The 26,295-nt window shown below is 40.5% G+C and overlaps 1 protein-coding gene across 1 annotated transcript in view; it reads right to left on the bottom strand.

Moving 5' to 3' along the window:
- LOC126003806 (myb/SANT-like DNA-binding domain-containing protein 3) overlaps positions 1–26,295 on the bottom strand; it is a 180,070-nt gene that overhangs the window by 69,057 nt on the left and 84,718 nt on the right. Inside the window, exon 2 of the mRNA XM_049770165.1 lies at positions 1,188–1,297. Coding sequence (XP_049626122.1) covers positions 1,188–1,297 — 110 coding nt within the window. The remainder of the gene's footprint in view (positions 1–1,187; positions 1,298–26,295) is intronic.

Genomic DNA, 26,295 nt, shown 5'->3' with positions numbered 1-26,295 from the left:
ACTTTGATAAAAATGAAATACAAATGGCCAAAAAGCACATGAAAAAATGCTCCTCATCACTAATCATCAGAGAGATGCAAATCAAAACAATGATGAGATACCATCTCACACCACAGAGATTGGCACACATCACAAAGAATGAGAACAATCAGTGCTGGCGGGGATGTGGAGAGAAAGGAACTCTTATCCACTGCTGGTGGGAATGCCATCTAGTCCAACCTCTATGGAAAACGATATGGAGATTCCTCCAAAATCTGGAAATTGAGCTCCCATTCGACCCAGCTATTCCACTCCTAGAGATATACTCTAAGAATACAAGAATACAATACAAAAACACCTTCCTCACACCTATATTTATTGCAGCACTATTCACAATAGCCAGGCTCTGGAAACAACCAAGATGCCCTTCAACAGACGAATGGCTAAAGAAACTGTGGTATATATACACAATGGAATATTATGCAGCCATCAGGAGAGATGAAGTCATGAAATTCTCCTATACATGGATGTATATGGAATCTATCATGCTGAGTGAAATAAGTCAGAGGGAGAGAGAGAGACGCAGAATAGTCTCATTCATCTATGGATTTTAAGAAAAATAAGTCATTTTTGCAACAATCCTCAGTGACAATGAGAGGAGGGGTGAAACTTCCAGCTCACTTCATGAAGCTCACCACAGAGTGGTGAGTGCAGTTATAGAAATAACTACACAGAGAACTACCATAATCATGTGAATGAATGAGGGAACTGTAAAGCCTGTCTGGAGTACAGGTGGGGCTGGAGTGGGATGGAGGGACATTTGGGACATTGGTAGTAGGAATGTTACACTGGTGAAGGGGGTGTTCTTTACATGACTGAAACCTAATCACAATCATATTTGTAATCAAGATTAAATAAAGAAAAAAAAGAGTATTTTAAGCTTCTTTTTTTTTTTTTTTTGGTTTTTGGGTCACACCCAGCAGCACTCAGGGGTTACTCCTGCTTCTACACTCAGAAATTGCCCCTGGCACTCTCAAAGGACCATATGGGAAGCCGGGATTCAAACCACTGTCCTTCTGCATGCAAGGCAAACACCCTGCCTCCATGCTATCTCTCTGATCCCGTATTTTAAGCTTTCTAATGTGGAACTGTAGAAGTATAATTATGGAAAAGGTACCAACTTCCTCCGTAGGTTTGGTTTTCCTCACCTGAAACTGGCATGCACATTTCAAGCCATCTCCATCTTCTTTACAGACTCCTCCATATTTACAAGATGCCTCATCACAGCTTCTCACATCAGAGTCCCTCACGTTTAATTCTGTAAAAAAGTAAAAAGTTTCATGTATATGAAAATATATATCCTTAAAATGTGTTAAGCATCTCATTCACAAATAAAATAAGGCCTAAAATACAAAATGCAAATATTATAAAACCTCGGTTTGAACTAATTCTCAGTTACACCCACCTTGTTGTTACACCACACACACACACACACATACACACACATACACACACACACACACACAAATAAGCCACAAAAAGTTGTTTAGAACAGAAAGGATTCAGTATTCCCCAAACAGAATTTCACATAGCATGTCTAAAAGTAACCCAAAAGTAACCCACATCAAATTGAAATTTAAATTATCAGGATTTAACACAATTCTAAAAGGCAACTCTATGAAAGTTTTCTATTTTGGCCAGCTTAACATACTAACAGTTTAACATAACTTACTACTGTCTCAATAGTCTAAATTATTTTTCTAATGATTTACTTTTGAGAATAACAAATATCATAATTAAATGGAACTGTAGCTCTTTTGGTCTCCATAATAAAATTTTGGATGATTATTCACTTTTGACTAATTATTTTAATTACAAAAGAATTATAAGGTTAACCTAAATTTCATACAATAAATGTATATAGAGCATTTATATGCACAGAATGAGAGAGATTAAAAATTTCACTAGAATTTAAACTGCTTAAAGGGATCAGAGAAACAGCCCATGCCTGGCACAAGGTGAACCCAGGCACTTCATATGGTTCCCAGCACCACCAGAAATATTCCCTGAGTGTCTAAAGAAAGCCCTCAGCACAGCTGTATGTAACCCAAATATCAAAAAAATAATTGCTGGGGCCGGAGGTAAGGCGTTTGCCTTTCATGCATAAGGACGGTGGTTAGAATCCCGGCATTCCATATGGTCCCGTCCCTGCCAGGGGCGATTTCTGAGCATGGAGCCAGGAGTGACCCCTGAGTGCTGCCGGGTGTGCCCCAAAAACAAACAAACAAAATAATAATAATAATAATAATAATTGCTGAAAAAAGAGAGCAATCAGACACTTTTTTGGGGGGGCACACTGGGCAGCACTCAGGAGTTACTCTTGGCTCTTCGCTCAGAAATTGCTTCTGGCAGCCTTGGGGGACCATATAGGTTGCCAGGAATCGAACTTGGGTTCGGGTCCATCCTGGGTCGGCTGGTGCAAGGAAACCACCCTACCAATGTGCTATCTCTCTGTTCCCATCCAATAAGACACTTTTAAAAAGAACAATAATGTTTTTGTTTTAAGAACAATAATGTTTTTATTTTGTCTATAAGTCAAGATCATCCTGAGTTATTGCTCCTTGCTATCATGGTTTGAGATTCTTTGGGATTATCTGTTTTGAGTTGTTTTTTATTTTTCTTTTGGTTTGGGAACATATCCAGCGGTGCGCAAGGCTTATTCCCAGCTCTGTGCTCAGAGATCACTCATGGCAGGGGGCCAGATGTGGCATTCAATATAGAACTTGGGTCAGCCACATGCAAGGCAAATCTACTGTACTTATCTTTCTGACCACTGAATTGTGTTTCAACTACTTTTTTTTTTTGTTTGTTTTTGGGCCACACCCGGCGATGCTCAGGGGTTACTCCTGGCTGTCAGCTCACAAATAGCTCCTGGCAGGCATGGGGGACCATATGGGACACCGGGATTCGAACCAACCACCTTTGGTCCTGGATCGGCTGCTTGCAAGGCAAACACCGCTGTGCTATCTCTTCGGGCCCCAACTACTATAATTTTAAGATACAATGAGACCGGGCAGGAGAGAGCACAGCAGGATGAGCACATCTTGCATGTGGGAAACCTGGATTTCATTTCTAACACTGCCTGTTCTTTCATCTGCCACTGGTAGCAACCCCCAAGCACTGAGTTGAGAGTAGTCCTGGAACACCACCAGGTATGAAACCAAAAATAAATATAGGGGTGGGAGGTAACCAGAATGATAGTAGAATGGGTAAAGCTTTTTGCCTTGTATGCAGTTGACCTAGAATCAATGGATTCTATCTCAGTCATCCCAGATGGTCTCCCAAGCACCACCAGGAGTAACTCTTAAGTGCAGAGTAAGGAGTAATTCCTGTCGCTGGGTATTACCAAAACTTAAGGGGTGACAATGGGATGGTAATCTAGAACCTAAACCACCTATGCCCTACATATCTGGAAACAGATGTGTTTTCAGGGATCTATTTGAGTGAGGAATTAAGGAGAACTTTAGGTGAACAATCATTCTTAATAAAAACAGGCTAAAAAAAGCTTAGTCCAATAAAGCTTAAGCAACGACTAATATCTATCATTTGCTTATAATACTTCCCAGCCCAATATGAAGAGCTCTTCATGCTATCAGGTGGCTATAATGAGAAGCTGAAGAATGGCTTTCACTAAAATCTCCAAATGGAACAAGAAATTTTAAAGAACACTGCTGCACTGGACACATGACACAATATAACAGAAAGAGCAGGAAGGAGCTGGGAAATCTTAACAGGTTTCCCTTGCAAGATGACAGCACAGGCTAAAGAGACTCTATTGTCCAGCACAAGAAGTACTAATACAAGCTACAGGAAGAAAAACTTTGTCGGGACCACAGAGGGAAGGGCATTTGCCTTGCACATGGCCAACCCGGGTTTGATTCCCAGCATCCCATATGGTCCCGAGCTGCCAGGAATGATGCCTGAGCACAGAGCCAGGAGTAACCTTGCCAGGTATGACTCAAAACCAAAAATAAATAAAAATAAAAAGGCATGTCATATGGTAATGACCAGAACACACTAATGAGCCCACATCAAACCATATTTGTTAACATCAAGAATAAATGAGAGGGCCCGGAGAGATAGCACAGTGGCGTTTGCCTTGCAAGCAGCCGATTCAGGACCAAAGGTGGTTGGTTCGAATCCCGGTGTCCCATATGGTCCCCCGTGCCTGCCAGGAGCTATTTCTGAGCAGATAGCCAGGAGTAACCCCTGAGCACCGCTGGGTGTGGCCCAAACCCCCCCCCCCAAAAAAAAAAAAGAATAAATGAGAGAGGAATACGGGTGGGTGGAGAGCATTCAGGGAAAGAGAATAGTTAAAGTTTAATAGGCAAGAATAAAAGTTATGAAATTCTGATCACACTGGTTATTAGTCATGTTTTATTTCACACCAATCTTGCTACTGAATTCATACTGCTTTCATGTGAATAATGTGTTAAACATGATTACTGAAATGATTACGAAGCAAGTATCTACTGTATCAAATACAATACTAAAATTGATAAGTTAAGAATGTGCCTGCCAGGAGCAATTTCTGAGCCTGGAGCCAGGAATAACCCCTGAGCACTGCCGGGTGTGACCCAAAAACCACAAAAAAAAAAAAAAAAAAAAAAAAAAAAAAGAATTATGATCTTGGGCCCAGAGAGATAGCACAGCGGGGCGTTTGCCTTGCAAGCAGCCAATCCAAGACCAAAGGTGGCTGGTTCGAATCCCAGTGTCCCATATGGTCCCCCGTGCCTGCCAGGAGCTATTTCTGAGCAGACAGCCAGGAGTAACCCCTGAGCACCGCCGGGTGTGGCCCAAAAGCCAAAAAAAAAAAAAAAAAAAAAAAAAAAAAAAGTTATGATCTTGATAATATATAGGACAATAAATTCAATATAGGCTATAATTTAAGAACATAATATATAGGATATGAATTCTCCAGGAGTTTCAAGTGGATTGGAAGCAGAGTGCAGTTTTTAAAAGATTTGAGTTGACTTTGAAAAATTAGTAAAACTTTTTTATTACAAAACTAATGAAAGATCATAAAAAATTTAGAAGGGCTGCACTAGACAGACACAGATACAGAGCTTGCCTTGCATACAGCAGACTAGGGCTCAATCTCCAGCAAGTACCCCCGCCAGGAGTGGGTCCTGAGACAACCCCCCAAAAAATTTTATAGACGTCATTGAAAAATATTTTAATTGTTCACAAAAAGTAATATCAAAAGTATTACATCAGCAGGGGCTGGAGAGATAGCACAGCAGTAGGGCATTTGCCTTGCACGAAGCCAATCCAGGATGGACACTAATTTGATTCCCAGCATCCCATATGGTCCGCCGAGCATGCCAGGGGCAATTTCTGAGTGCAGAGCCAGGAGTGACCCCTGAGCACTGCTAGTTGTGACCCAAAAACAAAAAACAAAAAAGTGGGGCCAAAGAGATAGCATGGATGCCTTGCATGCAGGACAGTGGTTCGAATCCCAGCATCCCATATGGTCCCCGAGCCTGCCAGGAGCGATTTCTGAGCATAGAGCCAGGAGTAACCCCTGAGCGCTGCCAAGTGTGACCCAAAACCAAAAAAATACAAAAGTATTATATCAAGGGCCAGAACAACAGCACAGCAGCTAGGCATTTGCCTTTTACAAGGTTAGCCTGGGTTTGATCCCTAGCATCCCATTTGGTCCCCTGAGCCTACCAAAAGTAATTTCTGAGTACAAACCAGAAATAACTCCTAAGCGCTGCAGGATGTGGCCCAAAAACCAAAAAATATATATTATAATATAATATAATATAATATAATATAATATAATATAATATAATATAATATAATATAATATAATATAATATAATATAATATAATATAATATAATATAATATAATATAATATATATTACATATTATACTATAAGTAATTATAAATAAAACCAATGATACCCAAATTACTTTCTTTAAAAATACAGGTATCCGGGCCCGGAGAGATAGCACAGCGGTGTTTGCCTTGCAAGCAGCCGATTCAGGACCAAAGGTGGTTGGTTCGAATCCCGGTGTCCCATATGGTCCCCCGCGCCTGCCAGGAGCTATTTCTGAGCAGATAGCCAGGAGTAATCCCTGAGCACCGCTGGGTGTGGCCCAAAAACCCAAAAAAAAAAAAAAAAAATACAGGTATCCAGCCTTATGCTGTACCTTTTTAAAATCAAATAAAAACTTAATTTCCAGGGACTCAAGACAGCCAAACATTACCTGCCTGGCAAGCAAGAGGCTGTGAGTTCAACCCCTGGTGCCACCTACATGCATACATAAAACAAAATCTCTGCAGCTCAATTTGCTGGGACCCTCAGAACAATTATAGAGTACAAGGACTCCAGCACACAGTCAGGTACGTGGGAACACACTTGAAGTGTTTGAGCAAAGTGTCCCAACATGCACTGCAACCATAAGACATACAAGCACTAGGGATGAAGTCAATGAAACTGTTTCCTTGCTTTTAACCCCTTTTTCCTGTTATATTTCTCAGGGGGCCCTATGGTCCCCTCTAAGCTCCCAAAGTAGTCCAAGGGAAAATCATGTAAATGGAGGGGGATATCACAACACAAGTTGAAGGAGGGATTAACTGGTAGGGCAGAGGGCCACAAGAAGAAAACAAAGTTGAAAGGTGGCCTCAATCAAAAGATTGAGAGCACTGCCTGAAACTTTCTAAATTATTTAAGAACATTTACTTGTTGGCTAACAAAAAATAAAAGGGCTGAAGAGAGAATGCAAAGGGCTGGAGCACATGTTTGGCATGCAGGAGGCACAGGTCCATCCCCAGCACTGCATAGTCCCAAACGCACTGCATAGGGCAAAACCCAAGATCTAAACTGGAACTAACCCTGGAGCATCACCAGGTGTGACCCAAAAGCAACCAAAAATGACTATTAGTAGAAAAATTCCAAATATTCTATAAAAACACAAGACCTTGAATCACAGCTCATCACTATATATTTTAGATAGCTTCATTGTGTAATCAGAATAAATCATATTTGTGCTCATTTCTTACATGAGTCTATTTTCCTCCTGCTTAGTAAAAAAGGAGCCAAAATTTTGATCCAGGAACAAACCATCTCTATTTCCCAGCTTCCCTTACACTGTGTCACTATTCACATACAAGTACTGACCTTTCTTTCTTGTTCTTCAATTCCTCCCCTACATGGAGAACATATACCTTTCCTAATATGGCAGCAGCCATCTTCTAGGTGCGGAAAAATAAAAAAGACAAGCTGAAAATGGGAAAGCAGAAAAACAAAAGCAAGAATGCAGAAAGAGGAAAGAATTAAGGAATTACCACACCCAGCTTAAACTTCATCCTTGCACTCTTATTGTTTTAAGAAATAAACATATAAATACTATCAGCTATGTGTCACTGGCTCATCTACATCATCATGATACATGTAAATTCTAGATAAATGTTTGAAAGGGCTTTTTATTAGGAACCACAGTCAGCAATGCTCAGAACTTACTCCTGTGACTCTGCACTCAAGGGACAATTGAGCCCACGAAGGGCTCAAAATAAAAATAAAAATTTTGTGTTTTATTTTGGAGCCCTACCTAGCAGTGCTCAGGGCTTAGGACTTAGTTTTGGCTCTGTATTCAGGAAACACACCTGGCAGGTTCCAGGGACCATATGGAGAATCAAAACTAGGTCAGTCACATTACAAGCAATCGATCTACCAGCTATACTATCACACCATCCCCTCAAGTAAATATTATAAAGTAAAAATCCTAAAATTTGTGGGAGGTTAAATTGATAATACAGTGTGTACAACACTTGCCTTATACATGGTTGATCCAGGTTCAATTTCCGGTACCTCCTAGGGTCCTCCAAACCACCAGGAATGATCCCTGAGATCAGAGCCAGGATTATTTCCTGAGCACATTTGGATGAGACCCCCAAAAAATAAGTAACTGTGAAATATAGTAATCCACATGATAAAGCTACAGTTTTTAAGAACTATCCTAGCTCAAGCTCGGTACAGAAGAAATTCTATTTTGAGATCATCTTCTGGCTGCTATTTCTTTTCAAGTATTCTATACAGGACTAGCCATCAAGAGGGCACTCTACTAGCTGTCAATGATGGCCATGATTACACACCTGCCTTCCTGAGCCGAAAATGATGAGCCATTACAAAGGCCCTCTAAAATCAATTATCTGAATAGAAATATTTTACACAGAGCACTCAGAAGACGGTTTAAAACAAAAATATTTTGCTCCAGGTACAAAGCTGCCCATCATACAAGTCTTTAAGAATAAATCATTAGAGCAGAGAGAGTACAGGAGATAAGGCACTTGGCCTTCGCCAAGACTCAGTTCAAATCCCCAGTTCAAATCTCCCACACTATACACAATCCCCTACATTGTCATAAATCACTCTATAGCAAAAAGCTAGGAATAACCCCTGTGTACTTCTGAATAAGGTCCCCAAACCTTCTCTCTCCTCTCCTCTCCTCTCCTTCCCTCTCCCTCTCCCTCTCCCTCTCCCTCTCCCTCTCCCTCTCCCTCTCCCTCTCCCTCTCCCTCTCCCTCTCCCTCTCCCTCTCCCTCTCCCTCTCCCTCTCCCTCTCCCTCTCCCTCTTCCCTCTCCCTCTCCCTCTCCCTCTCTCTCTCCTCTCTCTCTCTCTCTCTCTCTCTCTCTCTCTCTCTCTCTCTCTCTCTCTCTCTCTCTCTCTCTCTCTCTCTCTCTCTCTCTCTCTCTCTCTCTCTCTCTCTCAAATAAAACTTAGGGCCTAAGAAATAGTACAGAGGCAGAGACGGACCTAGGCTTCATCCTGGTACTATATGACCTCCCAAAGCATTGAGCCTGGCAGTCCCTGGCACCAATGGGCCTATGTAGTAGGATCTTCGTCACAGCTACACCAAGCCACCTGGTTGACCACATATCACTGAGAGTGGTCCCCAGGCTGCTTTAGTACCACCTGAAATAACAGTACCATACCCTGTCCCTCAAAAAACAAAATGTGTCTCAATTTTTAAGGGGGTGTTCAGAGCATACCTAGGAGTTGCTCCTCGCTCTGTATTCAGGAGACCATATGCACTTAATGAGTCATACTTTGTTGTTTGTTTTTGGGCCACACCCTGCAGCGCTCAGTATTTATTCCTGGCTCTGTGCTCAGAATCACTCTACCTAGGCTCATGGGACAAAATGTATACTGAGATCTAACCAGGTTGGTAGCGTATAAGGCAAGATCCTTATGCATTTTAAAAACTTTGCGGGGGCCAGAGAGATAGCATGGAGGCAAGGCTCACACCCCTGAGCACTACCAGGTGTGACCCAAAAACCAAAAAAAAAAAAATTTATATATATATATATATATATATATATATATATAAATAATAAAAAACATTTTAAAGATGCTGTTCTAAATAATTAGCTGAATTTAAAAAAAAAAAACTTTAGGCCTGGAGAGATAGCACAGCCGTGTTGGCCTTGCAAGCAGCCGATCCAGGACCAAAGGTGGTTGGTTCAAATCCCGGTGTCCCTTATGGTCCCCCGTGCCTGCCAGGAGCTATTTCTGAGCAGACAGCCAGGAGTAACCCCTGAGCACCGCCGGGTGTGGCCCCCCCCCAAAAAAAAAAAAAAAAAAAAAAAAAACTTTGCTTCATTAACTACCTACTAGAATCTGAAGGAACCAAGATTCCAGTGCCTAGAATCCTACTAGATATAAGTTGTTCTCGCCTCAGGAGTAGGTATGCACTGGGTCAAGCTGTTTCTCCTCAGCACTGTCATCTTCAACCCTGGTGTTCCCAACCATATTAAAGTCATTTAGTGTGCTTTTGCCAGGGCTGTGTCCAGTCCTCAAAACACTGCTAGAAAAAGTCTTTAACATTCTCTAAGTACTTGTCAAAGTGTGCTCTGCTTGAACCCTTATTGATTCACCACTGGACATATTCAAACTTTCTTTCTCTGTAAGAAGACAGTTTCCATGGGTTTATTATATTATCTAGCTATAAAATGCATTTGGGAAAAGCCAACTTTAAAAGAAAAAGGAAAGAGGAGCACATCGATACAATTACAGAGATTTCCTTGCTGGAACATTTCACTGCCAAACAAGCCTAGCTTATTCTTGACCCTGTCTCTATCTTTGTAAATCACAGTCCTACAATCTCAACAAGGAAACCAGTGGAAATGCTTCAAGTCCTCAAGCCTTCAAAATATCCCACAGCAGAAAACAGTGTGGTACAATCATGGGATATTCTACAACTACTTAAAGGTTGTCGCAATATGAAAATATACTGGGCAGTGACAGGCATTACAGTAGGTAGGGTGCTCAACTTTCACAAAACTGTCCTGAGTTCAATCCCCACACCACATGATTCCCTGAGCACCGCCACAAATAATCACTACATATGGCCTTCAAAACAAAATTTTAAAAAACTGGTAAATGAAAGGCAGATAGACAAAATAAAAGGACAGAAGATAAAATCACACATACTCATGCACTGATATGTATGAAAAAATATATACAAAAATAGTAATAGGGATTATATTCTATATTAACATATTATATAACATATATCATATATATTTAACATATATCATATATATTTATCCTAATGCATCTAACACATTATACTAATATTATATACTAATAGCTGAAGAATAGATTGCTTTTTCCTGTTTATAAGTTTATATTAGTTACTGAATGGCTTTGAAGAGAAGATGTGATTTCAAACACAACAAGAGCAATTTGCTATATAAGTTTGAGAGTCAACACGGATAGCAATACAAATTCCTTGCCTCTTAGAAAAATAATTCCTTTCAAAAATGTTGTTATTAGGTAAAACTTTAAAATCTAGGGTAAATAAATAACAAAGAAGCATTTGCTTTCAAGAGACCAAAGCAATAGTACAATGAGTAAGGCATTTGCCTTGCAAATGGCTGATCCAGATTCCATCTCAGGCCACCACATATGATTCCCCCAGCCCACCAGGAGTGATCCTTGAGCAAAGACCCCAAAGTAAGCCCTGATTACCATCAGGTAGGACCCAGAAACCAAAACCAAACAAAAATAATTATTTCCTGGGGCCAGATTGATAGTACAGTGGGTAGACTCTTGCTCAGGGGCAACCTGGGTTGTATCCTGGCACCCCATATGGTCCCCCAGACAGTATCAGGGATAATTCCTGTTCAGAGCCAGGAATACTCCTTGAGTATCACTGGGTGTGCCTCCCCCCAAAAAATAGAATCATTTGTTTTTGATCTCAGGGGCATCTTAAATGATACAAATTACTATATCCTTCATGGTAAAAAAAAAAAAAGTCAAACAAGGGCCAGAGTGATAGAGCAGCTGTAGGGCATTTGCCTTGCTTGCATAAGACAGACCCAGGACGGACCTCAGTTCAATCCCCAGAGTCCCATATGGTCCCCCAAGCCAGGAATGACTTCTGAGTGCATAGCCAGGAGTAATCCCTGAGCGTCATCGGGTGTGGCCCAAAACCAAAACAAAACAAAAAAAATCAATCTATTTCATAGATGTTCACCAACCCAACAAAGGAAATGAATTAGAAATTAAATTCTCTTCAACTTGTTTAGTGAGTTATCTATATCACATTAGTCATCTACTATAAGATGAGAAAATAAACTTCATTATTACAGAAAATAAAACCACAACTAGTTTATACCAATATTAAATATAAAGCATTAACAGCGGAGATGACTAAAACTTCTCTAAGCTATATTTAACAGAGCATATTTAACAAGAATCTGACTCTGATATTTTTCATCCCCTTCTGCATACAACTAACTGCCAAACTACTCATTGTTAAACACTACTTTGATCATGTCAATCCTCCACCCCCACACCTAGGATCACTCCTTGCAGCCTACTTCAATTCTAAATGCTGTATCAAGGATGCTCCAGGCAAGGTGAGAGGGAGGACATCTATTGCAGAATTAGAAAAGTAGGGGGGGAAATTCCAACTGGTTCTTAAAGGTACATAGCAGCTTTCTAGGCCCACCTTTCCAATCCTCCCTCCAATCCTTCCAACTGAGACCCTTTTTCTCCCTCATATACTCTCCTAGCCTATTTAACGTACTACCATGCTTGCTTTTCACATATCCATAAACGAAATCTGGCAACTGCAGTTATTAAATATAATGATGGAAAAAAATCTCCTAATTTTCTGACATGAAACATTCAGAATGTGAATTCTGGTGTGTACTCAGGGCTGACACTTGGCTCTGTGCTCAGCAATCAGCCCTGGTGGTTCTGGGTGTGAAGTAGGGGGAGGAAGCACCATATGTGAAGCTAGGACTCAAATCAGAGAGAGCAGCATGCAAGGCAAGCACATTACCTGTACTACCTACCTCTCTGGCTCCTGGTACATTACATTGTGAAGTCAGGTTTTTAAAATTCTACAACAGCCTATGTTTTACTAGCTACTTTAAAAAAAATTGGAAAGCAAATACTCCAAATTATTAAGCACAGCTACATCTTTGTGTAACTTGAGTTTTATTCCATAATTTTCCTGACTGCCTGTTTTCCAACTTGAACTACTTTTAAATCAGATAAAAATAGGAGTTGGCAAGGAGTATATAGTTAATCCCATGACAGTATACTTCAGGGGTGGAGAAACCCTGAATCTCCTAGGCCAAGGGAATTCTATAATATCCCCAATAGTTACTGTACCTATGCAGAGGGGGAAGAAAAAAAAAAGCACAAAATAATAATTTTATCCACATATATATTTATTGATTGATTTTTTTGTTTATTTTTGTTTTTGGGGGTTTTTTGTTTGTTTGTTTTGGGGGGGCCACACCCGGCGGTACTCAGGGGTTACTCCTGGCTGTCTGCTCAGAAATAGCTCCTGGGGGGCCGGGTAGGTGGCGCTGGAGGTAAGGTGTCTGCCTTGCAAGCGCTAGCCAAGGAAGGACCGCGGTTTGATCCCCCCGGCGTCCCATATGGTCCCCCCAAGCCAGGGGCGATTTCTGAGCACATAGCCAGGAGTAACCCCTGAGCGTCAAAGGGGTGTGGCCCAAAAACCAAAAAAAAAAAAAAAAAAAGAAATAGCTCCTGGCAGGCATGGGGGACCAAATGGGACAATGGGATTTGAACCAACCACCTTTGGTCCTGGATTGGCTGCTTGCAAGGCAAAGCCGCTGTGCTATCTCTCCAGGCCCTGATTGATTTTTTTTTTGACTTCTTTATTTTGATGTAGATATTGAAGTTGATGTCTCCAATTTTATTTTATTTTATCTTTCTCTTTCTTTTTGCACTCCACATGGTTTGATTTCAGGACCGAGACTATTGTGTGCTGCTTGTCTTTATTGCTGTAGTGCTCACTGGATATTTAATTTGATATTTTTTTCTGTACTGTTGTGGTGTTTCAATTACCTTTTTCATGTTCTCTCTCAAACTGAGGTTGAAAGCCTCTAGAAGGACTCCGCCCATTTTCAGCTTATTTGATTTTTCTTTTATTTATTTATTTTTTTACCCAATTCTATTGCTTTTCTTTCCTTCAAACAAAACCACATAACTCGAACTATCTAGCTCCGCCTCTCAAATAGAGGAGGAAACAAGGGAGGGTACCAGGACCAAACAGATATAAGATCACTAATAGTAAGCTAGTCAAAGAGGGGACCACCTACTCTAGCGGGGGGGGGAAGAGGGTGCTGGTGGGGGATATGGGTTGCAGGAAGAGAATGGGGATGGGGGAGGACAAATTTGGTGATGGGTATTCCCCTGATTCAATGTTAATATGTACCTAAAATACTACTGTGAAAGATATGTAAGCCAATATGATCAAAATGAAAATTTTAAAAAGTCAGTAAAAAAAAAAAATAGGGGCCCCGAGAGATAGCACAGTGGCGTTTGCCTTGCAAACAGCTGATCCAGGACCAAAGGTGGTTGGTTCGAATCCCATTGTCCCATTTGGTCCCCCGTGCCTGCCAGGAGCTATTTCTGAGCAGACAGCCAGGAGTAACCCCTGAGCACTGCCGGGTGTGACCCAAAAACCAAAAAAAAAAAAAATAGGGCTCGGACGGGGCCAGAGCAATAGTGCAGCAGTAGGGCATTTGCCTAACATGCAGCTGGCCCAGGATGGGCCTGGATTCGATCCCCAGCGTCCCATATGGTCCCCCAAGCCAAGAGCAATATCTGAGCGCATAGCCAGGAGTAACCCCTGAAAAAAATTGGGGCCAGAGTGATAACACAGTGGTAGTGCCTTTGCCTTGCACACTGCAGACCCAGGTTCGATCTCTGTTATCCTATACGGTCCCCCGAGCCAGCCAGGAGCGATTCCTGAGCGCAGAGCCAAAAGTAACCCCCTGAGCACCAACAGGTGTTGCCCCCAAAAAAAATCAAATAAAACAATTAAAAGCTGCAGCATATAGCATCTGGTTCTTTTAAAAAGTGAAAGACAGGGACATAAGGTCACATATTATATGGCTCCACTTATACAAAATGTACAGAATAAGTAAATTTGTAAACAAAATCTCTTAATAGAGTAAAATAATTAAACTGTTGATAGGTTTGGAAATTTGGAACAAGTGTTTAATGGAAATGTTCCACAATTAGTAGACAGTGGTGATGCCTGTATATTAGTTAATATTGTTTAAATTAATGAATTATATATATTTTTTAAGTTGAACTTGGAGCTGGAGAGATAGTACAGCAGGTAGGGGGCTTGCCTTGCACATAGCCAGCCCAGGTTCAATCCCTGGAATCCCGTGTAGTTCTCCCAAGCACCACCAGAGTGAGGAGTAACCCCTGAGCATCACTGGATATGGCCCCATATCTATATTACTACTAATAGTAATCTTTTACATCAGATAAAAGAGCTGAAGAGATAATACAGGGAGATGTATATAGTTGACCCTAGTTAAATCCCTGTACATACTGAATACAGAACTGGAAGCTTCCGACACTCTGCCAGGGTTGGCCCTGAAGATTCCTGAGCACCACCAGAATGAGCTGGTTTCAAGAAGCACAATATTCGGGCCTGGGGAGATAGCACAGTGGTGTTTGCCTTGCAAGCAGCCGATCCAGGACCAAAGGTGGTTGGTTCGAATCCCGGTGTCCCATATGGTCCCCCGTGCCTGCCAGGAGCTATTTTTGAGCAGACAGCCAGGAGTAACCCCTGAGCACCGCCGGGTGTGGCCCAAAAAAAAAAAAACCAAAAAAAAAAAAAAAAGAAGCACAATATTCTCTGGTCTTCCACGGAAACCTGATTTGCCAAGAACTTCCAGGAGGGGATCCTGAGATTTCTTGGGGCCAGGGCTATGGCTCTGGTGATAGAGCTTAAGTGTACAAATCCCTAATTTCAAAACCCACCACTATCTGTTACCTGACCAGCACCACTAGGTATGGCCCAGCTGGTCCCCAACCACTGCTGGATGTAGCCTCCATAAAGATCAGTAAGTATAGGTAATACTTCAACTTTGGCAGTGACTGAAGCAAAAGAAATAAAATCATGAGTTTGCATTGAGTATAATTTGGATTTAAAAGGAAAACCCTAGAAGGGAGCACAAAAACCACCTGGTTCTATGACATCAATTATGTGACATTAGTAATTTACCACCTTGTACTTCTATTCCCTCATCTGTGAAAGAGGGACAAGAACCGCAACTATCCTCAGAATGCTGATGAAGCATCAAATAAATATAAAGCACAAAAAGCAGCACATAATCCATTTAAGTGCCATATTAAGTATCGATCATTATCTCTTTTATTAGCAACCTTTCACAACATGATGAATATATATGGAAGTTCTCATTGTTTGTCCTATAATATAACTTCTATTCTAAGAAATTAGAATAGCACTAGAAGAAAAAAATACATATATATGCATGGCAGAGAGACACTATCTTGCTATGTGGTCAACTGGGTTCAATCCTTAATTACCACATTAAGGTCCCTAGAGTGATCCCTGAGAACAGAATCAGAAATAAACCTCTGAGTACAGCCAGGTATGGCCCAAAAATCATATATACATATATATACACACATAAACTATTTTTATCATATCAAAATGAAAAACAGCCTAAATATGCATCTCTAGGAATTATATTATTATAGAAATATTACTATATAGCCATTAAAACATGTGGGAAAAGCAATATGAAAAAACCGGGATCCATTATAAAGTTTTAAAAAACAGATTATAAAACTACGTGAGTTATAATTTAATTTGTATTATACGATCTTTAAAATAAGTAATTAAAGATTTTGCAAGTAATTCAATATAATCAAAATTTTAATATTAAATAAACTAGGAGACAGAGAAGTGGCGCAAGCGATAAGGCATCTGTCTGCCTTGCTGGCGCTAGCCTAGGACGAACCACGGTTTGATCCCCCAACATCCCATATGGTCCCCAAGCTGGGAGTGATTTCTGAGAGCATAGCCAGGAGTAATCCCTGAGCGTCGCTGAGTGTGGCACAAAAACCAAAATAAATAAATGAAAATAAATTTTAAAAAAACCTGAACACTGTCTGGATTTATTTCTACCTACAATTCCTTAAAGTTAACATTGAAAGAATGGAATAGAAGGTAACCAGAACCTAGAGGACAGACATAAAGACATAAAAGAAAAATCTATACAACCCTGTAAAATGGCACCAGAGCACCTGATAGAGAATATTTTTCAAAATGTTTTCAAAGGACTTCACAAAATGAATTAGAAAGAGTTCCAGACTTAGAATTCCAATTATTTGATTAAGCAACTATATGATCTTGACCAACTATTCAATTTTCTCTGAGAAACCTTAGCTCCCAGAAGTAAAATTGTATATAATAATCCCTCATAGGACTGCAAGAATTAAATTAAACCTTTACGAAATACTGGAAAGTGTAAAGAATGCTTATCTTTGAATCTAATAAAACAAAATATTTAAAACTCAAGACAGGGATGGGCAATGATTCGATGGTTAAAACACCTGCCTTGCATGCATAAGACTGAAAGTTCAACCCCCCAATGCCACCTCTTCTACTGACCTAAATCAAGAAACCTAAACATTTTTTGTTTGTTTTTTGTTGTTGTTGTTTATGGGTCACACCCGGCAGTGCTCAGGGGCTACTCCTGTCTCTACATTTAGAAATCTCCCCCGGCAGGCTTCGGGGACCATATGGGATGCCGAGATTTGAACCACCGTCCCTCTGATTGCAAGGCAAATGTCCTACCGCTGTGCTCTCTCCGGCCCCAAGAGACCTAAACTTTAACAATCTAAACTTAAATGGGCCTGTTATACTAGCAAGCCAGGGGACAAAGGATTGTGGTATAGGATGCACTTTGAAATCATTGGTGGAGGGAGGTTGACACTGGTAGTGGGAATGGCCTTGATTCACTGTATATCTGAAATTTAACTATGAAGGACTTTGTAGATTACATGTTTTTTCTGCTCTCTGTGATCCTGGTATCACATGTAACTTCTGGCCACATCACAGCAACCAGGTATGTGTGAGCACCACAACTATGGAGTATGACATCCAATAAGCACAACTTGAACCATCTGTGGGAGCACCACAATAGAACCATGGTCAGCACCACCACACTAAACATGTGTGCAACCACCAGTCATCACAAAAAGCATCAACAGGGAAGGAAGGAAAAAGGCAGCAGAGACACAATACAACCTAAACCTTAGCAAACTGTGGGGGTGGGAGGATATAACTGGAGACACTGGTGGGGGAAAGTGGGCACTAGTGAAGGGACTGTTGGAATATTCATTGTACATCTCAACCCAATCAAACAATCAAGAATTACCTTGTAATTCATGGTGATTCTATTAAAAAATGTTTTAAGAAATAAAAACTAAAAACTCAGTTTAAAAGTGTTAGAAGGGCCCGGAGAGATAGCACAGTGGCGTTTGCCTTGCAAGAAGCCGATCCAGGACCAAAGGTGGTTGGTTCGAATCCCGGTGTCCCGTATGGTCCCCCGTGCCTGCCAGGAGCTATTCTGAGCAGACAGCCAGGAGTAACCCCTGAGCACCACCAGGTGTGGCCCAAAAAAACAAAATATATAAATAAATAAAAGTGTTTGGAGGTACTGATGATCCTTAAAAAATGATAAATATAAATACATATAATGATTTTTTATATCAAAGCAAAAAGGTGTGGGTTTCTTTCTTTTAAACCATGGAAAAGACTGACTGAATACATGCACAATGAGAGAAATGAAGCTGTTACTGAAAACATAATACCTGCCAAACTTTTTGATGATAGAAGAATATGTTAAGAACTTTAGAACCTAGAATGACATTTCAAAAAATGATGAAATAACTGAGCCATAGAAAATATGACACCCATAAAAAAATGGATTCAAGTAACAAAGGATTAACAGTAAATCATCTAATAAATGAAAAGCAAAATGCTGAGGGAATTTTAAGGTTTAAACACAGAGCTTCAAGGTATAGCAGAAAAGAAGTATGCCAGCTCCTAAATGCCTTATTCTCCCATGAGAGAAGCTAATAATGGAAGTAATAGTAGGACTAGTAAAAAAATAGTCCTGTTAAAACAATGTTTCTAACCATGAAGAAAGGGAGGAGGAAAGAAGGGCTGACATTATCTCCCAACACAGCTTAAAAGAAAATGAGAATTTAAATGCTATTAAAGAAACCACACATAGAGGGGAAATGAGAAATAAAAAAAAAGAAATTTTAAAAATTACAGGTTACAATTTTTTAAAGAATAGCAAGTGTTAAACATGACAGGATATGAAGAAAATGGAGTCTTTATATATTGCTGGTGGAAATGAAAAATGGTGCAGCTGCTTTTGAAAAATGTGGCAGTTCTTCAAAATATTAAACCCTGAATTACCATGTGACCCAGCTATTCACTCCTGGGTACAGACCCAAATGAAAAGCATATGTCTACACAAAAACTTGCACATGAATATTATAACAACATTAATCATAATTGGGGAAAAAATGTATCCCAAATGTCCAGTAGATGAAAAATAAGCAAAATGTGGTGCTGGGTGTGTGCATATGTGAGTACATATGTGTCCATGTGTGTATCTAGGCAACAGAATATTATAGTCACATAAAAAGAAAATTCTAATACATGTTACAATACGGATAAATCAACTTGGTGATTTCTTTTAAGGAATGAGAAAACACAATTTGATTCTCCTCCAACCAAACCCTCCATTCCTACCTAAGAGTATCACAATGAACGAGGATGGCTGGGAGGATGGAACTCACATACAGAGTTCATTTCTTGCTGCACATGTGGAAACAAGAGTTTAGTACTGCTATATGTTTACGACATTCAGATTTTTGTTGGTTTTTGTTGTTGTTGTTGTTGTTGTTTTTGGGCCATGCATGATGACGCTCAAGGGCTACTCCTGGCTATGCACTCAAAAATCACTCCTGGCTTGGGGGACCATATGGGACACCGGGGATCAAACCAAGGTCCATCCTAGGTCTGCCGCGTGCAAGGCAAACACCCTACAGTTGCGCTATTGCTCTGGCCCCAAGACATTCAGATTTTTTTTTTTTTTGTGGTTTTTGGGTCACACCCAGCAGTGCTCAGGGGTTATTCCTGGCTCCAGGCTCAGAAATTGCTCCTGGCAGGCACAGGGGACCATATGGGACGCCGGGATTCGAACCAATGACCTCCTGCATGAAAGGCAAACGCCTTACCTCCATGCTATCTCTCCGGCCCCGACATTCAGATTTTTTAATGGTTAATAACCAATTTTTCTTTTTGGTTTTTGGGCCACACATGGCAGCGCTCAGAGGTTACTCCTGGCTCTATGCTCAGAAATTGCCCCTGGCAGGCACAGGGGACCATATGGGATGCCGGGATTCGAACCACCATCCTTCTGCATGAAAGGCAAATGCCCTACCTCCATGCTATCTCTCCGGCCCCAATAACCAATTTTTTAATTGTGCTAAATTCTTTCCACTATTACCTTTCACTATACTACCGTATTTCCCCTTCACAATATCACTCACCCTTTAAAAGTTTTCCTTTGTCACCAATGAAAATGCCAAACATTCAGTTTGGCCTTTAAGGTCTTCTACAAATGTGATGGAGAAAGGCAAGATAACTCATCTCCTATCTTAATCCCCATATCCTAAAATAGTCCCTTCACTGCCCATCTTTCTGCATTTTCAAATACCACCCCCTCTGCCTAGAGTACCTTTGGTTACCAAATTCATTCATTCAGTCCACAAACATGTAAAAGGACCTAATCTCACTGAAGACCCTGTTCTAAGGCACTTCAGATAGAACAGACAACCAAAAATTCTTCCTGTATGCATACTATATATCGTCTCCACAGAAGAGACAGATAATAACTGATATATATAGATATATATAGATATATATATCAGGTGCTTTAAGGAGGAAGGTATCGAGGGAACATAACAAATAAAGGATGGCAGCTGATGTGGGAGAGGGCTAACGGGGTGATGAAAAGTAGAGAAACCACACTATTAAGGCATCATTTGAACACTGTGAGGTTAAGGACCTCAAGAACTTGAGAGGATACATGATTTCTTTCCTTCTCTATCCTTCTCCTCCCTAAGTATTGGGGTCAAGGGTGATCTAGGTGTCCCCCCTTTACTACATTGCATTTCCTCATTATTCTACATACCACAGATAAGTGAAATCATCCTGTGCTTGTCTTTATTCTTCTGGCTTACTTCACTCAACATGGTTCTCTTCCAGTTCCAACGAGGTTGCAGCAAATGGCATGATTTCATCATTACTTGCAGCTGCTAGTTTTCCATTGTGTATATACCACATCTTCATAATCCATTCAACTGTGACAGGACACCTATGCTGATTCCATACCTTAGCTATCATACTAAATTCAACAATAAATGAAGGTATACATATGTCTTTTTGAATGAATATTTTTTATACCTTTTTTTTTTTGGGGGGGGGGGGCTACACCTGGCAGTACTCAGTGATTACTCCTGGCTCTACATTCAGAAATTGCTCCTGGTGGGGCTATTGGGACTATATGGGATGTCAGGATCAAACTTGGGTCAGCTGCATGCGAGCAAGATGCAGGTGGTAACCATGGTTACCATCGACCATGGTTCGATCCCCCAGCATCCCATATGACCCCGTTAGCCAGGAGCGATTTCTGAGCACATAGCCAGGAGTAACCCCTGAGTGTCACCTGGTATGGTCCAAAACCAAAAAAAAATTTGTTTTGTTTTGTTTGTTCTTATTTTTGTGTTTTGGCCACACTTGGCAGTACTCAGGGACTACTCTTGGTTCTGTGCTCAGAAACCACTCCTGGCAGTTATGAGGACCATATGAGATGCTGGGATTGATCCAAGGTTGGCCACCTATAAGGGAAACACCCTACCTGCTGTGCTATCACTCCAGCCCCTTAATCTAAAGTTTTTATATCATCTATTTTTATCAGTTTTACCATTGTATCACTATCTAGAAGATCACTTCTAACTTCCAAGACACACTTTTTCATTAATTCATTCAAAGTCTCTACCAAATGTGACTTGTCTTTCAGTATGTTTTCTAGCTCTTAACAACATTCCTTAATATAGAAATGTCTCACATATTCAGCCTAATTTGTGCTTCTGAAACACCCTCAGCCAAAAAAGAAAAATCTTAATTAACTTTCTTCATGTCGCAAAAACTTCCTTCTTCAAGCCTAAGGTCATGTGGTCTCATGGATACTAAGTTCATCATTTTGCATATAATTCATGAATTTCCAACGTTTTTTTATCTTAATTGAACAAGGAACGTTTTACCTGGGTTTTTTGTTTGTTTTGTTTTATTGGGGTTTTTTTGGTTTTTGGATCACACCCAGCGGTGCTCAGGGGTTACTCCTAGCTGTCTGCTCAGAAATAGCTCCTGGCAGGCACGGGGGACACCAGGATTCGAACCAACCACCTTAGTTTCTGGATCGGCTGCTTGCAAGGCAAGCACCGCTGTGCTATCTCTCCGGGCCCTTACCTGAGTTTTTGTAGTCATTCGTCTGGACCACGTCCAGCAACACTCATGGTGCTCAGGGATTATTCCTGGGGGGCTCAGAGTACCGTATGGAGTACTGGGGATTAAAACCAGGTCTGCACTGTGCAAAGCACATGCCCTGTTGGTTGTACTATTTCACCAGCCCTGAACAGAGAACTTTAAATAACATTAAGTTAAAATACATAAGATCTAAGTACAATTGTGTAGAGAACTCAGACAACTTTTTAAAAAAAAGAAGACTTGCATAAAACAAGAATAGGTCTAAAAGGGGTCCAATGCTTAAGGAATATGTAACATTCCAGGGACAATGTCGATCTGTTCAATTTCTCCTTTGCTTCAACAATCTGTTAAGGAAAGAATTCTGATAAGGGAGATTAATTTGCACTCAAAGTTTATAACCACTGGGCTATTTTTGCCGTTTTTACGGCTATATATGGCTTAACTTCAATGTTAAAATTAGAAAAAATTTTGATTCTCATTTTAATGTTGTATTTTGATCATGTGAACATGCTACAAATGAAGATTATATGTTATAAAGTATTGGTCATTTTCACATGTATGATACTTTTTTGTTTGTTTCTGAGCCACACCCAGTGGTGCTCAGGGTTAATCCTAGTTCTGCATAAGAAATCATTCCTGGCAGGCTCAGGGGACCATATGTGATGCCAGGGATCAAACCCGAGTCAGCTGTGTGCAAGGCAAATGCCCCACCCACTGTGCTAGCGCTCTGGCCCCAGATGCTTTTCAAAGTAATCATACTTAAAATAATAGATACCGGCTATTATGGGCAAGTTTTCAATGATAATTGGTTGCTCTTCTAGTACTTTTGATCGAACAGAGTAGACAGCTTTTCCTTCTTCCTTTAGGCAATGGAGTTATGAATTGATACTTTTCATTCAAATGTTATTCATTATTAAAAAATAATGGGCTGGAGGCCAGAGAGATAACACACTGGTAGGGCATTTGCTTGCATGTAGCCAAACCAAGATGGACAGTGGTTCGAATCCGGCATCCCATATGGTTCCCCATGCCTGCCAGGAGCAATTTCTGAGTGCAGAACCAGGAGTAACTTGAGCGCCACCAGGTGTTACCCACAAACCAAAAAAAAAAAAAAAAAAAAGAAAGAAAGAAAACAAAAGAAGAAAATAATGGGCAACCATGGAGCAGGATGTTGAAACTTCCTGCTTGATTTATGACTTAACCAATTTATAGTGACATAGGCTTACTGTACTTAGAGTCCATATGTAGTTTATATTAAATATATGTACATGTATGTATGTATGTATGTATTAACCATCCTATGCCTGAGAGGCTGACTTTGAATGCAAGACCAAACACAGCCAGGATGGAAAACTTCAAGTGCACAAAGGTTTAAGGAACATCTAAAGGAAGTGTTACCAACAGTGGGCAGTGACAGAATACAGTTCATTCCAAAACCATGCTATGTGATCCAAACAAATCACACTCACTCCTGAAAGACTGTTCAGACTTGCACTTAAAATTACTGCTGATAGGGCCAGAGCAATAGCACAGTGGTAGAGCATTTGCCTTGCATGCGACTGACCTGTGTTTGATCCCTGACATCCCATATACTTCCCTGAGTCTGCCAGGAGTAATTTCTGAGTGCAGTCAGAAATAACCCAAGTGCCCTGGGGATGGCCCAAAGACCAAAATACATACATACATACATATACATAAATTATTGCTGATGATCTAAAAGGCTTGTCTTCACAAGACGCCAGAAAACCAGAAGTGAAAGAATACATCCTCAATTTCTAAAAAGGAAACCACAGAAGACATCAGTAGTGTAGAAGTAGAGCACATGCTTTGCACATTTGAAACCCTGAGATCAAGTCCTAATGTAGAATGGCCTCAGCACCTTATACATTTCAGCAACAACAGAAAGCATCTCTAAGTTGGGGCCAGAGTGATAGCACAACAGTAGAATATTTGCCTTGCAGGATGGACCCAGGTTCAATCCCTGGCATCCCATATGCTCCCCTGAGCCTATTAGAGCAATTTCTAAGCATAGAGTCAGGAGTAACACCTGAGCACTGCCGTGTGTGGGCCAAAAATCAAAAGTAAAAAAAATTTAAAAAAGAAAGAAAAGAAAACATCTGTAAGTAATCCTGAGAAATTCTACAATGGACAAATAAAGTCATGAACACAGCCAAAACAAAAAAGACCTCAACTTTAATAGGATTGCCAAATAGAAAAAAAAAAGGTTGATGATACAAATATATAAATGAGTCCACAGCATCTTTTAATGCTGGGTTGATGAGCAAATGGGAAAATTTGAACAGCAAAAGCTTGAAAATCAGTTCAAATAGGAAATATACCAGGTTGAACAGCTGGTTGACTTATGTATCTGTATCATCTTTTGGAAGGACGTCTCCAGTAAAATATCAACATTTCATCCTGTCCACGTTCCAATTCTATGATCTAGGCAACTTCCATTTATGTAAAAAAGTCGAAGACTGTTCACATTTGCAAGGGCTACCAAGTCCCTGGAACCCAACTCCCACAGTCAATGACATGGTCCAAAACCAAAAATATAAAATAACAGCTGTCAAGATACTAACAAATATATATGATGGTGTAAGCCAGTTTATGTAGAAAATGCCTGGTAATAAAAGCCAGTCGATCTGGGGACAGAAAGATAGTATAGGAGGTCTGGCACAGCCATAAGTAAGCCCTTGGCACCTGTGGGAATGGAACAAAAACAAATTAAAAAACAAAAACAAAAAACGTAAATCTGCCCACGGGGTGAGCGAGACAGCTCAAAGGGCAAGAGCACATGCCCAGCACCACAGCAGCAGTCCCAAAACAATACCACCAGTAGTTGCCAAAAAACAAACAAATGTACACACAATTTCAAGCTATATTAATAGATGCTTATAGTTCTCTAACAAATTTGTTTTCCTTTCTCCAGTGTTTATCTTAAAAGTTGTATTAAAATCTACAAATATGGGTCCAGAGAGATAGCATGGAGGTAGAGCGTTTGCCTTTCATGTAGAAGGTCGGTGGTTCAAATCCCGGCATCCCATATGGTCCCAGAGCCTGCCAGGAGTGATTTCTGAGCATGGAGTCAGGAGTAACCCCTGAGCGCTGCCGGGTGTGACCCAAAAAACAAAAATCTATTTTATAAAATTCCAGTTTTAGACCCAGTTATTCAAGTGTATCTTGGCACTAAAAATTTTTTATTCGATAAGCCCATTTCTTTAATAGTTTGTCAAATTTATTGTCATTTGTTTCAGTGTACATTCTTGAAAGAAAGTCGATACTATTAAACCCAAGCAGAGGAGAAAAGTTACAAAAATGTTGCTGTTTAAGCAAAGGATTAGGACCCCCAAAACAGCCTCTTTTTTGCATACCACACCAATATAGAACTCCATTTTCCTTTTTGTTTTGTTTTTGTTGTTTTGGAGTCATACCAAATGTGGGGTATGCTCAGGGATCACTCCCGGCACAGGGCTCAGTCCTGGTGGGGCTCTGAGGACCACACTGAAGATCGAACTTAGGCCTGGTAAACTGTATGAAGGCCAGCATCCTACTAGCTGTGGACACCTCTCTAAAGTCCTCTCACATCTTGCATGGCATTTGCTCTACCATTACACTGCCTGATGTCACTTGTCGACTGGTCCAGGTTGTTTGGTTTTTGTTTTTTTTTGTTTTTTTTTTGAAAATAATATGAACTTTCCTCAGAAAACTAGAAATTGAGCCTCCATTAGACCCAGAAATTTTGGGCTCCCCAGGTTATACTCTAGGGGCCCAAAAACACAGTCCTGAAAAGACCTCTTCTCTCTTATATTCATTGCAACACCATTCACAATAGCCAGAATTTGGAAACCCAAGTGTCCCAAAACAGCTGAGTGAACAAAGAAATTATAGTACATCTACACAATGGAAGACTATGCAACTGTTAGGGAAAAAGAAGTCATAGAATTTGCAGAGATAATCATGTAGAGTATTATGATGAATGAAATGAGTCTGAAGAAAAGGGACAAAGAATGATCGCACTTATCTGTGAGATATTTAAAAAAAAAAGCTGTAGTGTGAGAATAATACCCCAGACAACAGAAATGATGGCAGGAAGTGCAGTTAAGACACAGAAGGGGGGCAGGAGAGATAGCACAGCGGTAGGGCATTTGCCTTGCATGAAGCCAATCCAGGACAAATAGTGGTTCAAATCCCAGCATCCCATAAGGTCCCCAGAGCCTGCCAGGAGAGATTTCTGAGTGCAGAGCCATAAGTAACACCTGAACACCACTGGGTGTGACCCAAAAACCAAAAACAAACAAACAAACAAACAAACAAAAAAGACGCAGAAGATCCACTGTGAAATGATAG

Source organism: Suncus etruscus, chromosome 1 (genome assembly GCF_024139225.1).
Source record: "Suncus etruscus isolate mSunEtr1 chromosome 1, mSunEtr1.pri.cur, whole genome shotgun sequence".
Classification (NCBI taxonomy): Eukaryota; Metazoa; Chordata; class Mammalia; order Eulipotyphla; family Soricidae; genus Suncus; species Suncus etruscus.
This window is presented reverse-complemented; position numbering and strand designations above follow the sequence as displayed.